At 51.1% G+C, this 23643-nt stretch overlaps 1 protein-coding gene across 2 annotated transcripts in view; it reads right to left on the reverse strand.

Annotated features, from left to right (window-relative positions):
* Nucleotides 1-23643, reverse strand: part of map7b (microtubule-associated protein 7b) — an 89410-nt gene that overhangs the window by 21169 nt on the left and 44598 nt on the right. For both annotated transcript variants that reach the window (XM_071369305.1, XM_071369304.1), the window contains exons 2-7: nucleotides 20874-21002; nucleotides 20389-20463; nucleotides 19042-19205; nucleotides 13087-13204; nucleotides 9984-10097; nucleotides 2697-2813 (exon numbers count right to left, since the gene is read on the reverse strand). In XM_071369305.1, the coding sequence (XP_071225406.1) occupies nucleotides 2697-2813; nucleotides 9984-10097; nucleotides 13087-13204; nucleotides 19042-19205; nucleotides 20389-20463; nucleotides 20874-21002 (717 nt within the window). The remainder of the gene's footprint in view (nucleotides 1-2696; nucleotides 2814-9983; nucleotides 10098-13086; nucleotides 13205-19041; nucleotides 19206-20388; nucleotides 20464-20873; nucleotides 21003-23643) is intronic.

The raw sequence follows: 23643 nt of genomic DNA on the forward strand, positions 1-23643 counted from the left end.
GAGGGAGAGAGGTGGGGAGGCACGGAGCAGAGGGAGAGAGGTGGGGAGGCACGGAGCAGAGGGAGAGAGGTGGGGAGGCACGGAGCAGAGGGAGAGAGGTGGGGAGGCATGGAGCAGAGGGAGAGAGGTGGGGAGGAATGGAGCAGAGGGAGAGAGGTGGTGAGGCATGGAGCAGAGGGAGAGAGGTGGTGAGGCATGGAGCAGAGGGAGAGGGGTGGGTGAGGCATGGAGCAGAGGGAGAGAGGTGGGGAGGCATGGAGCAGAGGGAGAGAGGTGGGGAGGCATGGAGCAGAGGGAGAGAGGTGGGGAGGCATGGAGCAGAGGGAGAGAGGTGGTGAGGCATGGAGCAGAGGGAGAGAGGTGGGGAGGCATGGAGCAGAGGGAGAGAGGTGGGGAGGCATGGAGCAGAGGGAGAGAGGTGGGGAGGCATGGAGCAGAGGGAGAGAGGTGGGGGAGGCATGGAGCAGAGGGAGAGAGGTGGTGAGGAATGTAGCAGAGGTGGTGAGGCATGGAGCAGAGGGAGAGAGGTGGGGAGGCATGGAGCAGAGGGAGAGAGGTGGTGAGGCATGGAGCAGAGGGAGAGAGGTGGTGAGGCATGGAGCAGTGAGAGAGAGGTGGGGAGGCATGGAGCAGTGAGAGAGAGGTGGGGAGGCATGGAGCAGTGAGAGAGAGGTGGGGAGGCATGGAGCAGAGGGAGAGAGGTGGTGAGGCATGGAGCAGAGGGAGAGAGGTGGTGAGGCATGGAGCAGAGGGAGAGAGGTGGTGAGGCATGGAGCAGAGGGAGAGAGGTGGTGAGGCATGGAGCAGAGGGAGAGAGGTGGTGAGGCATGGAGCAGAGGGAGAGAGGTGGTGAGGCATGGAGCAGAGGGAGAGAGGTGGGGAGGCATGGAGCAGAGGGAGAGAGGTTGGGAGGCATGGAGCAGAGGGAGAGAGGTGGGGAGGCATGGAGCAGAGGGAGAGAGGTGGTGAGGCATGGAGCAGAGGGAGAGAGGTGGTGAGGCATGGAGCAGAGGGAGAGAGGTGGTGAGGCATGGAGCAGAGGGAGAGAGGTGGTGAGGCATGGAGCAGAGTGAGAGAGGTGGGGAGGCATGGAGCAGAGGGAGAGAGGTGGTGAGGCATGGAGCAGAGGGAGAGAGGTGGTGAGGCATGGAGCAGAGGGAGAGAGGTGGGGAGGCATGGAGCAGAGGGAGAGAGGTGGGGAGGCATGGAGCAGAGGGAGAGAGGTGGTGAGGCATGGAGCAGAGGGAGAGAGGTGGGGAGGCATGGAGCAGAGGGAGAGAGGTGGGGAGGCATGGAGCAGAGGGAGAGAGGTGGTGAGGCATGGAGCAGAGGGAGAGAGGTGGGGAGGAATGGAGCAGAGGTGGTGAGGTATGGAGCAGAGGGAGAGAGGTGGGGAGGCATGGAGCAGAGGGAGAGAGGTGGTGAGGCATGGAGCAGAGGGAGAGAGGTGGTGAGGCATGGAGCAGAGGGAGAGAGGTGGTGAGGCATGGAGCAGAGGGAGAGAGGTGGTGAGGCATGGAGCAGAGGGAGAGAGGTGGTGAGGCATGGAGCAGAGGGAGAGAGGTGGTGAGGCATGGAGCAGTGAGAGAGAGGTGGTGAGGCATGGAGCAGAGGGAGAGAGGTGGGGAGGCATGGAGCAGAGGGAGAGAGGTGGGGAGGCATGGAGCAGAGGGAGAGAGGTGGGGAGGCATGGAGCAGAGGGAGAGAGGTGGGGAGGAATGGAGCAGAGGTGGTGAGGCATGGAGCAGAGGGAGAGAGGTGGGGAGGCATGGAGCAGAGGGAGAGAGGTGGTGAGGCATGGAGCAGAGGGAGAGAGAATAAGAGAAGGAGAATGTTAACACTGGTCAGGACCTAAACCCATCGGTAGATCAGACAGGTGAGTGATATAATCAAATCAGAGCTCACTGCACCCATCACTTTTGTGAGATATAGTTAGTGTGTGTGTGTGTTCAGGTGTGTTACCTGTGTCCCTAGGACATACTTAGTGTCGGTGTGTGTTCAGGTGTGTTACCTGTGTCCCCAGGACATAGTTAGTGTCGGTGTGTGTTCAGGTGTGTTACCTGTGTCCCTAGGACATACTTAGTGTCGGTGTGTGTTCAGGTGTGTTACCTGTGTCCCCAGGACATACTTAGTGTCGGTGTGTGTTCAGGTGTGTTACCTGTGTCCCCAGGACATACTTAGTGTCGGTGTGTGTTCAGGTGTGTTACCTGTGTCCCCAGGACATACTTAGTGTCGGTGTGTGTTCAGGTGTGTTACCTGTGTCCCCAGGACATACTTAGTGTCGGTGTGTGTTCAGGTGTGTTACCTGTGTCCCCAGGACATAGTTAGTGTCGGTGTGTGTTCAGGTGTGTTACCTGTGTACCCTGGACATAGTTAGTGTCGGTGTGTGTTCAGGTGTGTTACCTGTGTCTCCAGGACATAGTTAGTGTCGGTGTGTGTTCAGGTGTGTTACCTGTGTCTCCAGGACATAGTTAGTGTCGGTGTGTGTTCAGGTGTGTTACCTGTGTACCCTGGACATAGTTAGTGTCGGTGTGTGTTCAGGTGTGTTACCTGTGTCCCCAGGACATAGTTAGTGTTGGTGTGTGTTCAGGTGTGTTACCTGTGTCCCCAGGACATACTTAGTGTCGGTGTGTGTTCAGGTGTGTTACCTGTGTCCCCAGACAGGCTTAGTGTCGGTGTGTGTTCAGGTGTGTTACCTGTGTCCCCAGACAGGCTCATGGCGCTGCGGCTGCGTGCCAGGTAGGAGTGTGTGGGCTGTAGCAGACGATTGACCACTGTGTTCTCCCACGGGGTCAACGGCATACAACGCATGCCTGGAACGAACACACAGATCGTTAGTTAAGATGCAACAGCAGTGTGCTGCTGACAGAGTGTGCAGTAAGGGGGGGATCGCCATAGTAACATGCAGTAAGGTGAGATAGCCATAGAAACATGCAGTAAGGGGGGAGGTCGCCATAGTAACATGCAGTAAGGGGGGATCGCCATAGAAACATGCAGTAAGGGGGGGATCGCCATAGTAACATGTAGTAAGGGGGGGATCGCCATAGTAACATGCAGTAAGGGGGATCGCCATAATAACATGCAGTAAGGGGGGATCGCCATTGTAACATGCAATAAAGGGGAGATCGCCATAGTAACATGTAGTAAGGGGGGGGGGGGGAATCGCCATAGTAACATGCAGTAAGGGGGGGATCGCCATAGTAACATGCAGTAAGGGGGATCGCCATAATAACATGCAGTAAGGGGGGATCGCCATTGTAACATGCAATAAAGGGGAGATCGCCATAGTAACATGTAGTAAGGGGGATTGCCATAGAAAAATGCAGTAAGGTGGGGGTTGCCATAGTAACATGCAGTAAGGGAGGGATCACCATAGTAACATGCAGTAAGGGGGGATTGCCATAGTAACATGTGGTAAGGGGGGGTTGTCGCCATAGAAACATGCAGTAAGGGGAGATCGCCATAGTAACATGCAGTAAGGGGAGATCGCCATAGTAACATGCAGTAAGGGAGAGATCGCCATAGTAACATGCAGTAAGGAGGAGATCGCCATAGTAACATGCAATAAGGGGGAGATCGCCATAGTAACATGTGGTAAGGGGGATCGCCATAGAAACATGCAGTAAGGTGGGGGTTGCCATAGTAACATGCAGTAAGGGGGGATCGCCATAGTAACATGTAGTAAGGGGGATTGCCATAGAAACATGCAGTAAGGGGGGATCGCCATAGAAACATGCAGTAAGGTGGGGGTTGCCATAGTAACATGCAGTAAGGGGGATCGCCATAGAAACATGCAGTAAGGGGGGATCGCCATAGTAACATGTAGTAAGGGGGATTGCCATAGAAACATGCAGTAAGGGGGGAGGTCGCCATAGTAACATGCAGTAAGGGGGGATCGCCATAGAAACATGCAGTAAGGGGGGATCGCCATAGTAACATGTGGTAAGGGGGGGTGTCGCCATAGAAACATGCAGTAAGGGGGGATCGCCATAGTGACATGCAGTAAGGGGGATCGCCATTGTAACATGCAATAAGGGGGAGATCGCCATAGTAACATGTGGTAAGGGAGATCACCATAGAAACATGCAGTAAGGTGGGGGTTGCCATAGTAACATGCAGTAAGGGGCGATCGCCATAGTAACATGTAGTAAGGGGAGATCGCCATAGTAACTGAGAAAACATGCAAAAGAACATGGTGAATTAAGTGAACCGTTCTGTGCTTTAACCAGTGTGACAGAGGGCTCCGTGTCCTAATGGGTTTCAAATGAGATGCAGACATCATGGGGGAGGGTCATGCATATGATCCACTTCCCAGAGTCCCTTTCATTCATTATCCAATTACTCAATACGTGATTTACTGAAAGACAGAGCTGGTGTGAGTGATCTGGTGTGTGTGAACGGTGAAGCCCCCGAGCCATGCTGAAGCTCATAGACGCGAGTCTGGGACAGACTGGACCTTAGCGGCGCGCCTGGGACAGACTGGACCTTAGCGGCGCGTCTGGGACAGACTGGACCTTAGCGGCGCGTCTGGGACAGACTGGACCTTAGCGGCGCGTCTGGGACAGACTGGACCTTAGCGGCGCGTCTGGGACAGACTGGACCTTAGCGGCGCGCCTGGGACAGACTGGACCTTAGCGGCGCGTCTGGGACAGACTGGACCTTAGCGGCGCGTCTGGGACAGACTGGACCTTAGCGGCGCGTCTGGGACAGACTGGACCTTAGCGGCGCGCCTGGGACAGACTGGACCTTAGCGGCGTCTGGGACAGACTGGACCTTAGCGGCGCGCCTGGGACAGACTGGACCTTAGCGGCGTCTGGGACAGACTGGACCTTAGCGGCGCGCCTGGGACAGACTGGACCTTAGCGGCGCGCCTGGGACAGACTGGACCTTAGCGGCGTCTGGGACAGACTGGACCTTAGCGGCGTCTGGGACAGACTGGACCTTAGCGGCGTCTGGGACAGACTGGACCTTAGCGGCGTCTGGGACAGACTGGACCTTAGCGGCGTCTGGGACAGACTGGACCTTAGCGGCGTCTGGGACAGACTGGACCTTAGCGGCGTCTGGGACAGACTGGACCTTAGCGGCGTCTGGGACAGACTGGACCTTAGCGGCGTCTGGGACAGACTGGACCTTAGCGGCGTCTGGGACAGACTGGACCTTAGCGGCGTCTGGGACAGACTGGACCTTAGCGGCGCCTGGGACAGACTGGACCTTAGCGGCGCCTGGGACAGACTGGACCTTAGCGGCGCCTGGGACAGACTGGACCTTAGCGGCGCCTGGGACAGACTGGACCTTAGCGGCGCGCCTGGGACAGACTGGACCTTAGCGGCGCGCCTGGGACAGACTGGACCTTAGCGGCGCGCCTGGGACAGACTGGACCTTAGCGGCGCGCCTGGGACAGACTGGACCTTAGAGGCGAGTCTGGGACAGACTGGACCTTAGCGGCTCGCCTGGGACAGACTGGACCTTAGCGGAGCGCCTGGGACAGACTGGACCTTAGCGGCGCGCCTGGGACAGACTGGACCTTAGCGGCGCGCCTGGGACAGACTGGACCTTAGCGGCGCGCCTGGGACAGACTGGATCTTAGCGGCGCGTCTGGGACAGACTGGATCTTAGCGGCGCGTCTGGGACAGACTGGATCTTAGCGGCGCATCTGGGACAGACTGGACCTTAGCGGCGCGCCTGGGACAGACTGGACCTTAGCGGCGCGTCTGGGACAGACTGGATCTTAGTGGCTCGCCTGGGACAGACTGGATCTTAGTGGCACGTCTGGGACAGACAGGATCAGTGGACAGAGGGATAACAGTGTGACATGCAGGATTCAGAACAAGCTTCCCAGACAAAACACCTCTGGACAGATACACACAGGCTGGAAACTATCCTGTCAACTGCATAGTCCTGCTTCCCCTGATGATCCAGGCCCGGTCTCAACCGGATAGGCCTGCTTCCCCTGATGATCCAGGCCCGGTCTCAACCGGATAGGCCTGCTTCCCTGATGATCCAGGCCCGGTCTCAACCGGATAGGCCTGCTTCCCCTGATGATCCAGGCCCGGTCTCAACCGGATAGGCCTGCTTCCCCTGATGATCCAGGCCCGGTCTCAACCGGATAGGCCTGCTTCCCCTGATGATCCAGGCCCGGTCTCAACCGGATAGGCCTGCTTCCCCTGATGATCCAGGCCCGGTCTCAACCGGATAGGCCTGCTTCCCCTGATGATCCAGGCCCGGTCTCAACCGGATAGGCCTGCTTCCCCTGATGATCCAGGCCCGGTCTCAACCGGATAGGCCTGCTTCCCCTGATGATCCAGGCCCGGTCTCAACCGGATAGGCCTGCTTCCCCTGATGATCCAGGCCCGGTCTCAACCGGATAGGCCTGCTTCCCCTGATGATCCAGGCCCGGTCTCAACCGGATAGGCCTGCTTCCCCTGATGATCCAGGCCCGGTCTCAACCGGATAGGCCTGCTTCCCCTGATGATCCAGGCCCGGTCTCAACCGGATAGGCCTGCTTCCCCTGATGATCCAGGCCCGGTCTCAACCGGATAGGCCTGCTTCCCCTGATGATCCAGGCCCGGTCTCAACCGGATAGGCCTGCTTCCCCTGATGATCCAGGCCCGGTCTCAACCGGATAGGCCTGCTTCCCCTGATGATCCAGGCCCGGTCTCAACCGGATAGGCCTGCTTCCCCTGATGATCCAGGCCCGGTCTCAACCGGATAGGCCTGCTTCCCCTGATGATCCAGGCCCGGTCTCAACCGGATAGGCCTGCTTCCCCTGATGATCCAGGCCCGGTCTCAACCGGATAGGCCTGCTTCCCCTGATGATCCAGGCCCGGTCTCAACCGGATAGGCCTGCTTCCCCTGATGATCCAGGCCCGGTCTCAACCGGATAGGCCTGCTTCCCCTGATGATCCAGGCCCGGTCTCAACCGGATAGGCCTGCTTCCCCTGATGATCCAGGCCCGGTCTCAACCGGATAGGCCTGCTTCCCCTGATGATCCAGGCCCGGTCTCAACCGGATAGGCCTGCTTCCCCTGATGATCCAGGCCCGGTCTCAACCGGATAGGCCTGCTTCCCCTGATGATCCAGGCCCGGTCTCAACCGGATAGGCCTGCTTCCCCTGATGATCCAGGCCCGGTCTCAACCGGATAGGCCTGCTTCCCCTGATGATCCAGGCCCGGTCTCAACCGGATAGGCCTGCTTCCCCTGATGATCCAGGCCCGGTCTCAACCGGATAGGCCTGCTTCCCCTGATGATCCAGGCCCGGTCTCAACCGGATAGGCCTGCTTCCCCTGATGATCCAGGCCCGGTCTCAACCGGATAGGCCTGCTTCCCCTGATGATCCAGGCCCGGTCTCAACCGGATAGGCCTGCTTCCCCTGATGATCCAGGCCCGGTCTCAACCGGATAGGCCTGCTTCCCCTGATGATCCAGGCCCGGTCTCAACCGGATAGGCCTGCTTCCCCTGATGATCCAGGCCCGGTCTCAACCGGATAGGCCTGCTTCCCCTGATGATCCAGGCCCGGTCTCAACCGGATAGGCCTGCTTCCCCTGATGATCCAGGCCCGGTCTCAACCGGATAGGCCTGCTTCCCCTGATGATCCAGGCCCGGTCTCAACCGGATAGGCCTGCTTCCCCTGATGATCCAGGCCCGGTCTCAACCGGATAGGCCTGCTTCCCCTGATGATCCAGGCCCGGTCTCAACCGGATAGGCCTGCTTCCCCTGATGATCCAGGCCCGGTCTCAACCGGATAGGCCTGCTTCCCCTGATGATCCAGGCCCGGTCTCAACCGGATAGGCCTGCTTCCCCTGATGATCCAGGCCCGGTCTCAACCGGATAGGCCTGCTTCCCCTGATGATCCAGGCCCTGTCTCATGACCGTATGTCTCCTAAAACTACATTATCGTCTGTCTCCTAGACCACCTATAACTACATTATCGTCTGTCTCATAGACCACCTAGAACTACATTATCGTCTGTCTCCTAGACCACCAATAACTACATTATCGTCTGTCTACTAGACCACCTATAACTACATTATCGTCTGTCTCATAGACCACCTAGAACTACATTACCGTCTGTCTCCTAGACCACCAATAACTACATTGTCGTCTGTCTCCTAGACCACCTATAACTACATTATCGTCTGTCTCATAGACCACCTATAACTACATTATCGTCTGTCTCATAGACCACCTAGAACTACATTATCGTCTGTCTCCTGGACCACCAATAACTACATTATCGTCTGTCTCCTAGAACTACATTATCGTCTGTCTCCTAGACCACCTATAACTACATTATCGTCTGTCTCCTGGACCACCAATAACTACATTATCGTCTGTCTCCTAGACCACCAATAACTACATTGTCGTCTGTCTCTTGGACCACCAATAACTACATTGTCGTCTGTCTCCTGGAACACCAATAACTACATTATCGTCTGTCTCCTAGACCATCTTGTGTGATAATGATAATAAATGCAACAGATTTATTTTCATATAAACACAGTAGCAAAAAAGTAGATTTAAAAACGTTTCAAGAACATTTAATGTGGTCTGTATTACAAACCTTGAACGCAATAATGACTGAGAACTCATGTGTTTGTAGAATGTTATAGAAGAGTGTTGGGATAAGTGATTTTAACGTGGGATGTTTTTAATTCTTGAAAAATTGTCCATCCCCAGATGGACAATAAAGTTCTATTGTAATTTGAAGAGATCAGTTTCCAGCCTGTGAACTGATTGGTGCGAGTGGGGGTGATTACAGAGTAAAAATTCCCTATATTCCCCGAACCACCTTGGGGTTTGTAGTGGGCGGTCTTTCCCAGATGGACAATAAAGTTCTATTGTAATTTGAAGAGATCAGTTTCCAGCCTGTGATCTGATTGGTGCGAGTGGGGGTGATTACAGAGTAAAAATTCCCTATATTCCCCGAACCACCTTGGGGTTTGTAGTGGGCGGTCTTTCCCCCTGGTAGGCGGAGTTTGGACTGTGATTTGTTAAGTAAGGGCGAAGAGGAGGTCCTTTTCTGTAACACTGAGAGGAGCAATGACAAATCACCACACTTTCTGTCATATATACATTAAAACACACCACACATCATATACCGTAAAAACTACACCACACAGACGAAATTAGAGTATCAAATATCATGCCACAACACGACAGGAAGCCTACACGTCAACACCACACTGTGAACATGCTGCATTTAGTCAGATTACGGCACATTTACACAACAATTTTTACCACGACGTTAGCCAATGTAAACTTTACTCTACAAACCAAACAATGAGAACTTAGAGATCAAACAGACACTGTAGAGAGATAACAGCAATAGCATATTAATACATTGTCCTGTACAATATGATCTGTGTGCGTGTACCAAAAATATAAACGCAACATACAACAACTACAAATATTATACTGAGTTACAATTCATATAAGGAAATCAGTTAATTAAATTAATTAGGTCTTTATCTGTGGATTTCACATGACTGGGCAGGGGTTCAGCTATGAGAAATACTCCTCAGCCCCCCCGCCCCCCCCCCCCCCAGCTTCCAAATTCCCTAAAATGACGTTGTAGGTGGCTTATGGTAGAGAAATTAACATTCAATTCTCTGGCAACAACTCTAGTGGACATTCCTGCAGTCATCATGCCAGTTGCACGCTCCCTCAAAACTAGAGATATCTGTGGCATTGTGTTGTGTGACAAAACTGCAGATTTTAAAGTGGCCTTTTATTGTCCCCAGCACAAGGTGCACCTGTGTAATGGCCATGCTGTTTAATCAGCTTCTTGATATGTCACACTTGTCAGGTGGATGGATTATCTTGGCCATGGAGAAATGCTCACTAACAGGGATGTAAACACATTTTTTGTGCATATGTACAATTTCTGGGATATTTTCTTTCAGATCATGAAACTTGGGAGCAACGCTTTACATGTTGCGTTTATATTTTTGTTTAGTGTATATACACGTGTGTGTGTGTGTTTACCTCTGTCTGGAGAATGTAAGAGTGTGGCAGAGGAGTAGGACAGTCTCTTGGTTATAACTGGATCAGCTACATGTTTGGAAAGGTTCATGGTCGACACAGACCGCCTGTCAGCATCTACAGATACACAGACAGAACAGACATCAGATAACAGACTGACACAACAGAGCTGAGAGAGAGCTGATAGAGAGAGGGGGGAGAGCTGAGAGAGAGAGGGGGAGAGCTGATAGAGGGAGGGGGGAGAGCTGAGAGAGGGGGGGGAGCTGATAGAGAGGGGGAGAGCTGAGAGAGAGGGGGGAGAGCTGAGAGAGAGCTGAGAGAGGGGGGAGAGCTGAGAGAGAGAGGGGGAGAGCTGATAGAGAGAGGGGGGAGAGCTGAGTGAGAGAGGGGGGAGAGCTGATAGAGAGAGGGGGGAGAGCTGAGAGAGAGAGGGGGGAGAGCTGAGAGAGAGAGGGGGGAGAGCTGAGAGAGAGAGGGGGAGAGCTGAGAGAGAGAGGGGGAGAGCTGAGAGAGAGCTGATAGAGGGGGGAGAGCTGAGAGAGAGCTGATAGAGAGAGGGGGGAGAGCTGAGAGAGAGCTGATAGAGGGGGGAGAGCTGAGAGAGAGCTGATAGAGAGAGGGGGGAGAGTTGAGAGAGAGCTGAAAGAGGGGGGAGAGTTGAGTGAGAGAGGGGGGAGAGCTGAGTGAGAGAGGGGGGAGAGCTGAGTGAGAGAGGGGGGAGAGCTGAGTGAGAGAGGGGGGAGAGCTGAGTGAGAGAGGGGGAGAGCTGAGAGAGCTGATAGAGAGAGGGGGGAGAGTTGAGAGAGAGCTGAAAGAGGGGGGAGAGTTGAGTGAGAGAGGGGGGAGAGCTGAGTGAGAGAGGGGGGAGAGCTGAGTGAGAGAGGGGGGAGAGCCGAGTGAGAGAGGGGGGAGAGCTGAGTGAGAGAGGGGGGAGAGCTGAGTGAGAGAGGGGGAGAGCTGAGTGAGAGAGGGGGGAGAGCTGAAAGAGCTGATAGAGAGAGGGGGGAGAGTTGAGAGAGAGCTGAAAGAGGGGGGAGAGTTGAGTGAGAGAGGGGGGAGAGCTGAGTGAGAGAGGGGGGAGAGCTGAGTGAGAGAGGGGGGAGAGCTGAGTGAGAGAGGGGGGAGAGCTGAGTGAGAGAGGGGGGAGAGCTGAGTGAGAGAGGGGGGAGAGCTGAGTGAGAGAGGGGGAGAGCTGAGTGAGAGAGGGGGGAGAGCTGAGTGAGAGAGGGGGAGAGCTGAGTGAGAGAGGGGGAGAGCTGAGTGAGAGAGCTGATAGAGAGAGGGGGGAGAGCTGATAGAGAGAGGGGGGAGAGAGAGGGGGGAGAAAGTGAAAACGAGAAAACAAAGGGAGCGCTAGAGAGCTCTCTCCAGCCAACACGCTCTCTAGAGGTGCTACTGCTCTATTCTATGACAAAACCAGGTCTGTTAGCATGCTGGAACTGACAGCATTACGCTGCTAGCATCTGGGAGCTATCTCAGAGGAAAGGGCACTCATACCTAGTGATGGTAGCTAGCATTAGTCAGATATCCGACATTGTTTAGCAGTGTTGTAATGACTTGTGAATCAACGTGGACTTCATTGGTGAAGTCCAATCATTGGTGACCCGGACTTGGACCGGCCTTCTCGTGATTTGGACTGGACAGGCCATTATGACAAGCAGAATATTAGCAGCACAGAGCAGCGAGGTTTCTGTTCTCTAGCAGTGGGAAGGACGTGCCACACACAGACTCCATCAGGGGGCTTCCTCCATCAGGGGGACTTCCTCCATCAGGGGGGCTTCCTCCATCAGGGGGGCTTCCTCCATCAGGGGGCTTCCTCCATCAGGGGGCTTCCTCCATCAGGGGGACTTCCTCCATCAGGGGGCTTCCTCCATCAGGGGGCTTCCTCCATCGGGGGGGCTTCCTCCATCAGGGGGGCTTCCTCCATCAGGGGACTTCCTCCATCAGCGGACTTGGGAATCCATTCGGACTCAAGGTCAGGTTTAGTGATTACTACAACACTGCTGTTTAGCGCTAATGCTAATGATGAGGGAACTAGCTAATGTTCTCTAGCGCTAACAAATAGTGATACATACTTGCATAACACACCGACATGCTAATGCTAATTTATTATTAATTTTGCTTACGCTAATCGAGCGGAAACATTCACATTCAGTTCAACTCAGCTACCAAGCTAATGCTAGCTGGCTAATGCTAGGTAGCAGGCTAGCGCTAGCTAAGAGTGATATATTCACATTCAGTTCAACTAGCTACCAAGCTAATGCTAGCTGGCTAATGCTAGGTAGCAGGCTAGCGCTAGCTAAGAGTGATATATTCACATTCAGTTCAACTAGCTACCAAGCTAATGCTAGCTGGCTAATGCTAGGTAGCAGGCTAGCGGTAGCTAAGAGTGATATATTCACATTCAGTTCAACTAGCTACCAAGCTAATGCTAGCTGGCTAATGCTAGGTAGCAGGCTAGCGCTAGCTAAGAGTGATATATTCACATTGGTGGCTCAGGCCGTATCTGCGGTAGACACTGAATGCACCTTGGAGATGGTGCTCCAGCCCTGCTAGGTCGAGGGGATAGAGGAACGACGACTCGACAAAACCTGCAACAGGACAAAACAACCAGAGAGAGAGAGAGAGGTGGAGGGGGATTGAGAGAAGGGAGAGGTAGTGAGAGGGGGAAGTGGGGAGGAGGGCAGCGAGCGATAGAGTGTGTGTGTGTGTACAGTGTGGGGAGAGAGAGCAGGGTATGAGTCAGCATAAACACCAGCCAACAAAAAGGCTGAACATTCAGCATAGACTCAACTTAATAAAAACACACACAGACACACACAAAGAGGCTCACTCTCCAGGAACAGAAAGATAAAGACTGAAACCAAAGCAGAATCCTGGTTCTGAGACTTAAAGGAGTTTGAAAGTGAACAATGGAAAGAATGTAGATACAGTATGTATTCCACCCCGGGGTGTGGTGGGTGTTTACCCCCTGGGGTGTGGTGGGTGTTTACCACCCGGGGTGTGATGGATGTTTACCCCCCGGTGTGTGGTGGGTGTGTGTGGTGGATGTTTACCCCCGGTGTGTGGTGGGTGTGTGTGGTGGGTGTGTGTGGTGGGTGTTTACCCCCGGGCGTGGTGGGTGTGTTTCCAGGCAGGGCTCCTCCCCAGGACCAGCGGTTGGGTGTGTGCTTGGCTCTCTGACTTCTCTCCACCGTCCGACGCATCACCGCCTCATGACGGGCCTACACAACAACAACAACCGCAGTTAACCATGTCAACAACGTCAACAGGAAGTCTGTGGGTCACGTTCAGATTGTGTCCCTCTTTGTGAATGAGTTCTCATTACTACAATCTACATTCAGGTATTCCAGCGATGGATGGATGGATGGATGGATGGATGGGTGTGTGTGTGTGTGTGTGTGTGTGTGTGTGTGTGTGTGTGTGTGTGTGTGTGTGTGTGTGTGTGTGTGTGTGTTGACCAACATAAAACAGCCAGATATAGGTAGAAGCTGCCACAACACAGGTGAACAGTGAAACTCAAACAGAGATGAAGGTGAACAGTGAAACTCCAACAGAGATGAAGGTGAACAGTGAAACTCCAACAGAGATGAAGGTGAACAGTGAAACTCCAACAGAGATGAAGGTGAACAGTGAAACTCCAACAGAGATGAAGGTGAACAGTGAAACTCCAACAGAGATGAAGGTGGCGTGAGGTTTACTGTAGACTAGTAGTGATCTTCTCTCTATTAGCCTCTGGCCACTCCCACCAGCATTCTACACCGTCATAGCATTTTTCCACCTCAAGCAGGTGTGTACAGTGTGTGTATTTTTGTATACGTGTACACAGTGTGTGTTCGTCCATGTGTACAGTGTACTCCAACACCATCATTACGTTTTGTTGACGAAACAACAGTGGTAGGCCTGATCACCGACAGCTATAGGGAGGAGGTCAGAGACCTGGCCGTGTGGTGCCAGGACAACAACCTCTCCCTCAACGATGAGGCAGCCTATAGGGAGGAGGGCAGAGACCTGGCAGTGTGGTGCCAGGACAACAACCTCTCCCTCAACGTGATCAAGACAAAGGAGATGATTATGGACTACAGGAAAAGGAGGACTGAGAACACCCCCATTCTCATCGACGGGGCTGTAGTGGAGCAGGTTGAGAGCTTCAAGTTCCTTGGTGTCCACATCAACAACAAACTAACATGGTCCAAACACACCAGGACAGTCGTGAAGAGGGCACGACAACGCCTATTCCCCCCAGGAAACTGAAAAGATTTGGCATGGGTCCTCAGATCCTCAAAAGGTTTTACAGCTGCACCATCGAGAGCACCCCCCCCCCCCCTTTTTTTGTCACTTTACCCATACCTACATTACCGATCAACAGTTTGGGGTCACTTAGAATGTCTTGTTTTTGAAAGAAAAGCGCATTTTTGGTCCATTAAAATGACATCAAATTTATCAGAAATACAGTATAGACATTGTTAGTGTTGTAAATGACCATTGTAGCTGGAAACGGCAGATTTATTAGTGAGTATCTACATAGGTGTACTGAGGCCCATTATCAGCAACCATCACTCCTGTGTTCCAATGGCACGTTGTGTTAGCTAATCCACGTTTATCATTTCAAAAGGCTAATTGATCATTAGAAAACCCTTTTACAATTATGTTAGCACAGCTGAAAACTGTTGTCCTGATTAAAGAAGCAATAAAACTGGCCTTTAGACTAGTTGAGTATCTGGAGCATCAGAATTTGTGAGTTCGATTACAGGCTCAAAGTGGCCAGAAACAAAGACCTTTCTTCTGAACCTCATCAGTCTATTCTTGTTCTGAGAAATGAAGGCTGTTCCATGTGAGAAATTGCCAAGAAACTGAAGATCTCGTACAACACTGTGTGCTACTCCCTTCACAGAACAGCGCAAACTGGCTCTAACCAGAATAGAAAGAGGAGTGGGAGGCCCCGGTGCACAACAGAGCAAGAGGACAAGTACATTAGAGTGTCTAGTTTGAGAAACAGATGCCTCACAAGTCTTCAACTGGCAGCTTCATTAAATAGTACCCGCAAAACACCAGTCTCAATGTCAACAGTGAAGAGGCGACTCCGTGATGCTGGCCTTCTAGGCAGAGTTCCTCTGTCCAGTGTCTGTGTTCTTTTCCCATCTTAATCTTTTCTTTTTATTGGCCAGTCTGAGATATGGCTTTTTCTTTGTAACTCTAGAAGGCCAACATCCTGGAGTCGCCTCTTCACTGTTGACGTTGAGACTACACAGTGTATTCAGTGTATGTAGCGTATTCAGTGTGTATTAAGTGTGTACAGTGTGTGTATAGTATTAAGTGTGTATAGTGTGTGTATAGTGTATTAAGTGTGTATTAAGTGTGTACAGTGTGTGTATAGTGTGTGTATAGTGTACAGTGTGTGTAAAGTGTGTACAGTGTGTGTATAGTGTGTGTATAGTGTGTACAGTGTGTGTATAGTGTGTGTATAGTGTGTATATAGTGTGTAGTGTGTATAGTGGGTGCAGTGTGTACAGTGTGTGTAGTGTGTAAAGTGTGTATAGTGTGTATGGTGTGTAAAGTGTGTATAGTGTGTATGGTGTGTAAAGTGTAGAGTGTGTGTAGTGTGTGTGTGTGTAGTGTGTGTATAGTGTGTGTAGTGTATTAAGTGTGTATAGTGTGTGTGTGTAGTGTATTCAGTGTGTATAGTGTGTGTGTATAGTGTATTCAGTGTGTATAGTGTGTGTACAGTGTGTGTATTGTGTGTATCGTGTGTATAGTGGGTGTGTACAGTGTGTGTAGTTTGTGTGTAAAGTGTGTGTAGTGTGTGTGCAGTGTGTGTGTGTACAGTGTGTACAGTGTGTATATAATGAGTGTGTAGTGGGTGTGTACAGTGTGTGTAGTTTGTGTGTAAAGTGTGTGTAGTGTGTATATAGTGTGTGTATAGTGTGTGTATGGTGTGTAAAGTGTGTATATAGTGTGTGTATAGTGTGTGTATGGTGTGTAAAGTGTGTATAGTGTGTGTAAAGTGTGTGTATAGTGTGTATAGTGTGTGTAAAGTGTGTGTACAGTGTGTGTACAGTGTGTACAGTGTGTGTACAGTGTGTATAGTGTGTAGTGTGTGTATAGTGTGTGTATACCTGCATTGCTTGCTGTTTGGGGTTTTAGGCTGGGTTTCTGTACAGCACTTCGAGATATTAGCTGATGTACGAAGGGCTATATACACAGTGTGTATAGTGTGTAGTGTGTGTAAAGTGTGTACAGTGTGTGTATAGTATGTGCAGTGTGTGTAAAGTGTGTACAGTGTGTGTATAGTGTGTACAGTGTGTGTATAGTGTGTGTATAGTGTGCACAGTGTGTGCATAGTGTGTACAGTGTGTGTACAGTGTGTGTATAGTGTGTACAGTGTGTGTATAGTGTGTAAAGTGTGTGTATAGTGTGTAAAGTGTGTATAGTGTGTGTGTGTAAAGTGTGTACAGTGTGTGTAGTGTGTAAAGTGTGTACAGTGTGTGTAGTGTGTGTAGTGTGTGTACAGTGTGTGTATAGTATGTACAGTGTGTGTATAGTGTGTATAGTGTGTGTGTGGTGAGTGTATAGTGTGTATAGTGTGTGTGTGGTGAGTGTATAGTGTGTATAGTATGTGCAGTGTGTATAGTGTGTATGGTGTGTAAAGTGTGTATAGTCTGTACAGTGTGTGTATAGTGTGTACAGTGTGTGTATAGTGTGTAAAGTGTGTGTATAGTGTGTACAGTGTGTGTAGTGTGTACAGTGTGTGTACAGTGTGTATAGTGTGTGTACAGTGTGTGTAGTGTGTGTATAGTGTGTGTAGTGTGTATAGTGTACACAGTGTACACAGTGTGTATAGTGTGTAGTGTGTGTATAGTATGTGCAGTGTGTGTAGTGTGTAAAGTGTGTACAGTGTGTGTATAGTATGTATAGTGTGTACAGTGTGTGTATAGTGTGTATAGTGTGCACAGTGTGTGTATAGTGTGTACAGTGTGTGTACAGTGTGTATAGTGTGTATAGTGTGTACAGTGTGTGTATAGTGTGTAAAGTGTGTGTATAGTGTGTAAAGTGTGTATAGTGTGTACAGTGTGTGTAGTGTGTACAGTGTGTGTAGTGTATGTAAAGTGTGTACAGTGTGTGTATAGTATGTACAGTGTGTGTATAGTGTGTGTGTGGTGAGTATATAGTGTGTATAGTGTGTATAGTGTGTGTATAGTGTGTGTAGTGTGTATAGTGTGTACAGGGTGTTTATAGTATGTACAGTGTGTGTATAGTGTGTATAGTGTGTGTATAGTGTGTGTAGTGTGTGCAGTGTGTATAGTGTGTAAAGTGTATGTATAGTGTGTGTATAGTGTGTGTATAGTGTGTGTATAGTGTGTAGTGTGTATAGTGTGTATAGTGTGTATAGTGTGTAGTGTGTGTATAGTGTGTGTAGTGTGTATAGTGTGTATAGTGTACACAGTGTGTATAGTGTGTAGTGTGTAGTGTGTGTATAGTATGTGCAGTGTGTGTAAAGTGTGTACAGTGTGTGTATAGTGTGTACAGTGTGTGTATAGTGTGTATAGTGTGCACAGTGTGCACAGTGTGTGTATAGTGTGTATAGTGTGCACAGTGTGTGTATAGTGTGTACAGTGTGTGTACAGTGTGTATAGTGTGTACAGTGTGTAAAGTGTGTGTATAGTGTGTACAGTGTGTAAAGTGTGTGTATAGTGTGTAAAGTGTGTGTATAGTGTGTGTGTGTGGTGTGTGTATAGTGTGTACAGTGTATGTACAGTGTGTGTAGTGTGTATAGTGTGTATAGTGTGTGTATATGGTGTACAGTGTGTATAGTGTGTGTAGTGTGTATAGTGTGTATAGTGTGTATAGTGTGTACAGTGTGTGTATAGTGTGTGTAGAGTGTGTATAGTGTGTAAAGTGTGTATAGTCTGTACAGTGTGTGTATAGTGTGTGTATAGTGTGTACAGTGTGTGTAGTGTGTAAAGTGTGTACAGTGTGTGTAAAGTGTGTACAGTGTGTGTATAGTGTGTACAGTGTGTGTAGTGTGTAAAGTGTGTACAGTGTGTATAGTGTGTGTAGTGTGTACAGTGTGTGTGTGTAGTGTGTATAGTGTGTGTATAGTATGTACAGTGTGTGTATAGTGTGTAAAGTGTGTGTATAGTGTGTAAAGTGTGTATAGTGTGTGTGTGTAAAGTGTGTACAGTGTGTGTAGTGTGTAAAGTGTGTACAGTGTGTATAGTGTGTGTAGTGTGTACAGTGTGTGTACAGTGCGTGTGTAGTGTGTATAGTGTGTGTATAGTGTGTATAGTGTGTACAGTGTATGTAAAGTGTGTACAGTGTGTGTATAGTATGTACAGTGTGTGTATAGTGTGTATAGTGTGTGTGTGGTGAGTGTATAGTGTGTGTGTGGTGAGTGTATAGTGTGTGTATAGTGTGTGTATAGTGTGTGTATAGTGTGTGTAGTGTGTATAGTGTGTGTATAGTGTGTAAAGTGTTTATAGTGTGTGTGTGGTGTGTGTATAGTGTGTACAGTGTATGTAACGTGTGTACAGTGTGTGTATAGTGTGTAAAGTGTGTATAGTGTGTGTGGTGAGTGTATAGTGTGTATAGTGTGTATAGTGTGTGTGGTGAGTGTATAGTGTGTATAGTGTGTGTATAGTGTGTATAGTGTGTACAGTGTGAGTATAGTGTGTACAGTGTGAGTATAGTGTGTACAGGGTGTGTATAGTGTGTGTATAGTGTGTGTATAGTGTGTACAGTGTGTGTAGTGTGTATAGTGTGTGTACAATGTGTAGAGTGTGTGTACAATGTGTAGAGTGTGTGTACAATGTGTACAGTGTGTGTACAATGTGTATAGTGTGTATACAGTGAGTATAGTGTGTACAGTGTGTAGAGTGTGTATATTGTGTACAATGTGTGTATAGTGTGTACAGTGTGTAGTGTGTCACCTCCTCCTCCAGGTTCTGTTTTGTGTGTATAGTCTGTATAGTGTGTAGTGTGTGTACAGTGTGTAGAGTGTGTGTACAGTGTGTGTACAGTGTGTATAGTGTGTACAGTGTGTACAGTGTGTACAGTGTGTCACCTTCTCCTCCTCAAGGTTCTGTTTTCTCTTCTCCTCCACAGCGGATCGTCTCCTGTCCTCCTTCATCCTCTGTTCCTCCATCTTCCTCCTCCTCTCCTCCAGGTGTTTGTCATAGTAGTGTCTGGCCCTCTCCTCCCTCTCCTGCCACGCAGCCTCCCTGGCAGCTGACACAGTAAGGCTTGGTGTTGGGGGTCAGGTAGTAGACAAGAGTCTGATGACTTCAGGACAGGTATTAACCTACGGTTTTTATATTTCATCTGAACACACTGTCTGCGCTGTCTCTCTCCTCCTCTCTCCCTCTCCTCCTCTCTCTCTCCTCTCTCTCCCTCTCTCTCTCTCCCTCTCTCTCCCTCTCCTCCTCCTCCTCTCCTCCTCCTCTCTCCCTCTCCTCCTCCTCTCTCCCTCTCCTCCTCCTCTCTCCCTCTCCTCCTCCTCTCTCCCTCTCCTCCTCCTCTCTCCCTCTCCTCCTCCTCTCTCCCTCTCCTCCTCCTCTCCCTCTCCTCCTCCTCTCCCTCTCTCTCCCCCTCCTCCTCCTCTCCCTCCTCCTCCTCCTCTCCCTCCTCCTCCTCCTCCTCTCTCTCTCTCTCCCCCTCCTCCTCCTCTCCCTCCTCCTCTCTCCCTCCTCCTCTCTCCCTCCTCCTCCTCCTCCTCTCCCTCTCCTCCTCCTCTCTCCCTCTCCTCCTCTCTCGCTCTCCCTCTCTCGCTCTCCTCCTCTCTCTCGCTCTCCTCCTCCTCTCGCTCTCCTCCTCCTCTCGCTCTCCTCCTCCTCTCGCTCTCCTCCTCCTCTCGCTCTCCTCCTCCTCTCGCTCTCCTCCTCCTCCCGCTCTCCCTCTCCTCCTCCTCCCGCTCTCCCTCTCCTCCTCCTCTCTCTCTCCCTCTCCTCCTCTCTCTCTCCCTCTCCTCCTCTCTCCTCTCCTCCTCCTCTCTCTCTCCCTCTCCGCCTCCTCTCCCTCTCCCTCTCCCCTCCTCTCCTCTCCCTCTCCTCCTCCTCTCCCTCTCCTCCTCCTCTCCCTCTCCTCCTCCTCTCCCTCTCCTCCTCCTCTCCCTCTCCTCTCAACATGACAAGGGGAATGTGGTACGTTGTGGTAAAAGGTTCACTGCCCCTGTTACCATGGTACCCAGGTGACATTAAATGGGGTCTCATGGGGTTGTGTGTGGGGGGCGACGACTGTGAGCGGGATGTTTTGTGCGTGCGTGTGTGCCTAGCAGAGAGGGATTGTCTTTTGTATTTTTCAGGACTAAAGCCTAGTCACATGACCCACAGCTGACCATTCAGACAGCTGCTCCAGGCCTATGGGTGTGTTTATAGTCTCCCTCCCCTCCCCCCCTCCCCAACAGTATACACACCGGTCTGTTTCTCCCTCTCCTCTCGACGCTCCCGGGCCAGTCTCTGTCGCTCGTCGATCTTGAGGACCAACGGCTCTGTAACGTAAACGCAACGTTTAGAGAACGCAACTAACACACACTCCAGATCTAAGTTTCCAACCGCGCACACACACACACACACACACACAGACAGAGAGATAGAAACACACACACACACACACACACACACACAGAAAGAGAGATAGACACACAGACACACACACACACAGACAGAGAGATAGACACACACACACACACAGAAAGAGAGATAGAAACACACAGACACACACACAGACACACACACAGAGAGATAGAAACACACACAGACACACACACACACAGAAAGAGAGATAGACACACACACACACAGAGAAACAGATAGAGATAGATACAGACAGAGAGACAGATAAGGAAAGAAGGCCATAGGTGATAAAAGGAGGATGGAAAAGGAGAGAGTGAAAGGTCACCTGGTTTGTTAGCAGCATTGTTGCTAGGAGTAGGTGAAAGTGTTACGGTTGGAGTGGAGGACTGGGTCTGACTAGACTGGGTCTGACCAGACCATCTCCTCTCCTCTGCTTTGGTCTGAGAGTCAGAGACTGAGGAGACACAGAAACACAGCGGTCAGCTGACTGGTTGACTATCAGAGGGAAGTATTGATCAGCTGACTGGTTGACTATCAGAGGGAAGTATTGATCAGCTGACTGGTTGAGTATCAGAGGGAAGTATTGATCAGCTGACTGGTTGAGTATCAGAGGGAAGTATTGATCAGCTGACTGGGTGAGTATCAGAGGGAAGTATTGATCAGCTGACTGGGTGACTATCAGAGGGAAGTATTGATCAGCTGACTGGTTGACTATCAGAGGGAAGTATTGATCAGCTGACTGGTTGACTATCAGAGGGAAGTATTGATCAGCTGACTGGTTGACTATCAGAGGGAAGTATTGATCAGCTGACTGGTTGAGTATCAGAGGGAAGTATTGATCAGCTGACTGGTTGACTATCAGAGGGAAGTATTGATCAGCTGACTGGTTAACTATCAGAGGGAAGTATTGATCAGCTGACTGGTTGACTATCAGAGGGAAGTATTGATCAGCTGACTGGTTGACTATCAGAGGGAAGTATTGATCAGCTGACTGGTTGACTATCAGAGGGAAGTGTTGATCAGCTGACTGGTTGAGTATCAGAGGGAAGTATTGATCAGCTGACTGGTTGAGTATCAGAGGGAAGTATTGATCAGCTGACTGGGTGAGTATCAGAGGGAAGTATTGATCAGCTGACTGGGTGACTATCAGAGGGAAGTATTGATCAGCTGACTGGTTGACTATCAGAGGGAAGTATTGATCAGCTGACTGGTTGACTATCAGAGGGAAGTATTGATCAGCTGACTGGTTGAGTATCAGAGGGAAGTATTGATCAGCTGACTGGTTGACTATCAGAGGGAAGTATTGATCAGCTGACTGGTTAACTATCAGAGGGAAGTATTGATCAGCTGACTGGTTGACTATCAGAGGGAAGTATTGATCAGCTGACTGGTTGACTATCAGAGGGAAGTGTTGATCAGCTGACTGGTTGACTATCAGAGGGAAGTATTGATCAGCTGACTGGTTGAGTATCAGAGGGAAGTATTGATCAGCTGACTGGTTGAGTATCAGAGGGAAGTATTGATCAGCTGACTGGTTGAGTATCAGAGGGAAGTATTGATCAGCTGACTGGTTCAGTATCAGAGGGAAGTGTTGATCAGCTGACTGGCTAGTAGAGTGCTCCATGATGACAACCACTGTCATGACTCTCCTGTGAGGAGCCAGAGGATCAGGTTACAGTGAATCAGCACTGCAGGGCTCGCTCCCTCCCGCAGACAGGGAGAGGGGTTCGCTCTCTCCCTCCCGCAGACAGGGAGAGGAGTTCGCTCTCTCCCTCCCGCAGACAGGGAGAGGGGCTCGCTTTCTCCCTCCCGCAGACAGGGAGAGGGGTTCGCTCTCTCCCTCCCGCAGACAGGGAGAGGGGTTCGCTCTCTCCCTCCCGCAGACAGGGAGAGGGGTTCGCTCTCTCCCTCCCGCAGACAGGGAGAGGGGTTCGCTCTCTCCCTCCCGCAGACAGGGAGAGGGGTTCGCTCTCTCCCTCCCGCAGACAGGGAGAGGGGTTCGCTCTCTCCCTCCCGCAGACAGGTAGTGGGGCTCTCTCCCTCCCGCAGACAGGGAGAGGGGCTCGCTCTCTCCCTCCCGCAGACAGGGAGAGGGGTTCGCTCTCTCCCTCCCGCAGACAGGGAGAGGGGTTCGCTCTCTCCCTCCCGCAGACAGGGAGAGGGGTTCGCTCTCTCCCTCCCGCAGACAGGGAGAGGGGCTCTCTCCCTCCCGCAGACAGGGAGAGGGGCTCTCTCCCTCCCGCAGACAGGGAGAGGGGCTCTCTCCCTCCCGCAGACAGGGAGAGGGGCTCTCTCCCTCCCGCAGACAGGGAGAGGGGCTCTCTCCCTCCCGCAGACAGGGAGAGGGGCTCTCTCCCTCCCGCAGACAGGGAGAGGGGCTCTCTCCCTCCCGCAGACAGGGAGAGGGGCTCTCTCCCTCCCGCAGACAGGGAGAGGGGCTCTCTCCCTCCCGCAGACAGGGAGAGGGGCTCTCTCCCTCCCGCAGACAGGGAGAGGGGCTTTCTCCCTCCCGCAGACAGGGAGAGGGGCTCGCTCTCTCCCGCAGACAGGGAGAGGGGGGAGAGGGGGGTTTTATGAATGATGAAATATGGAAAATGTATATTTTGCGATGTCATTAAAAGTTGCATGAAGACCTTATAAGGAAAACATTGTAACTTAAAGAGTTTTCATACTGTGTATATCAGGTTTACATACTTCACGTTGTGTAATTAGACGTCCTCAGAAGACCCCTCTCCCAGAAAGAGTACAAGTTAACAGACTACTAAGAGAAAGGACATTGTGACACCTTGGGGGACAATCGGAGACTTACACCGAGGAACAGGCCCTTTCTCACCAAGCGGAACTCTGCCCACGAAGGCTTCAACACACGTAAATACACGGATTACTTCTTACCCAAAAGAGCGGCAGTTCGGAGCCTAAGATATTAGGGTTATTGTGAGCGTAGTATGTATGTATGAATGACTCTCTCGCCCCTCTCCAAGTGTCATATTGTGGTGATACGGCGACAACAAGTCCCGAGTGGACTAAGTATCTAACCAATAGCCGATACTGTGTGTGTATCCCATGTTATCTTATCATTTAGCTTGTTAAAAAAT

This window comes from Salvelinus alpinus, chromosome 27 (assembly GCF_045679555.1).
Source record: "Salvelinus alpinus chromosome 27, SLU_Salpinus.1, whole genome shotgun sequence".
NCBI lineage: Eukaryota > Metazoa > Chordata > Actinopteri > Salmoniformes > Salmonidae > Salvelinus > Salvelinus alpinus.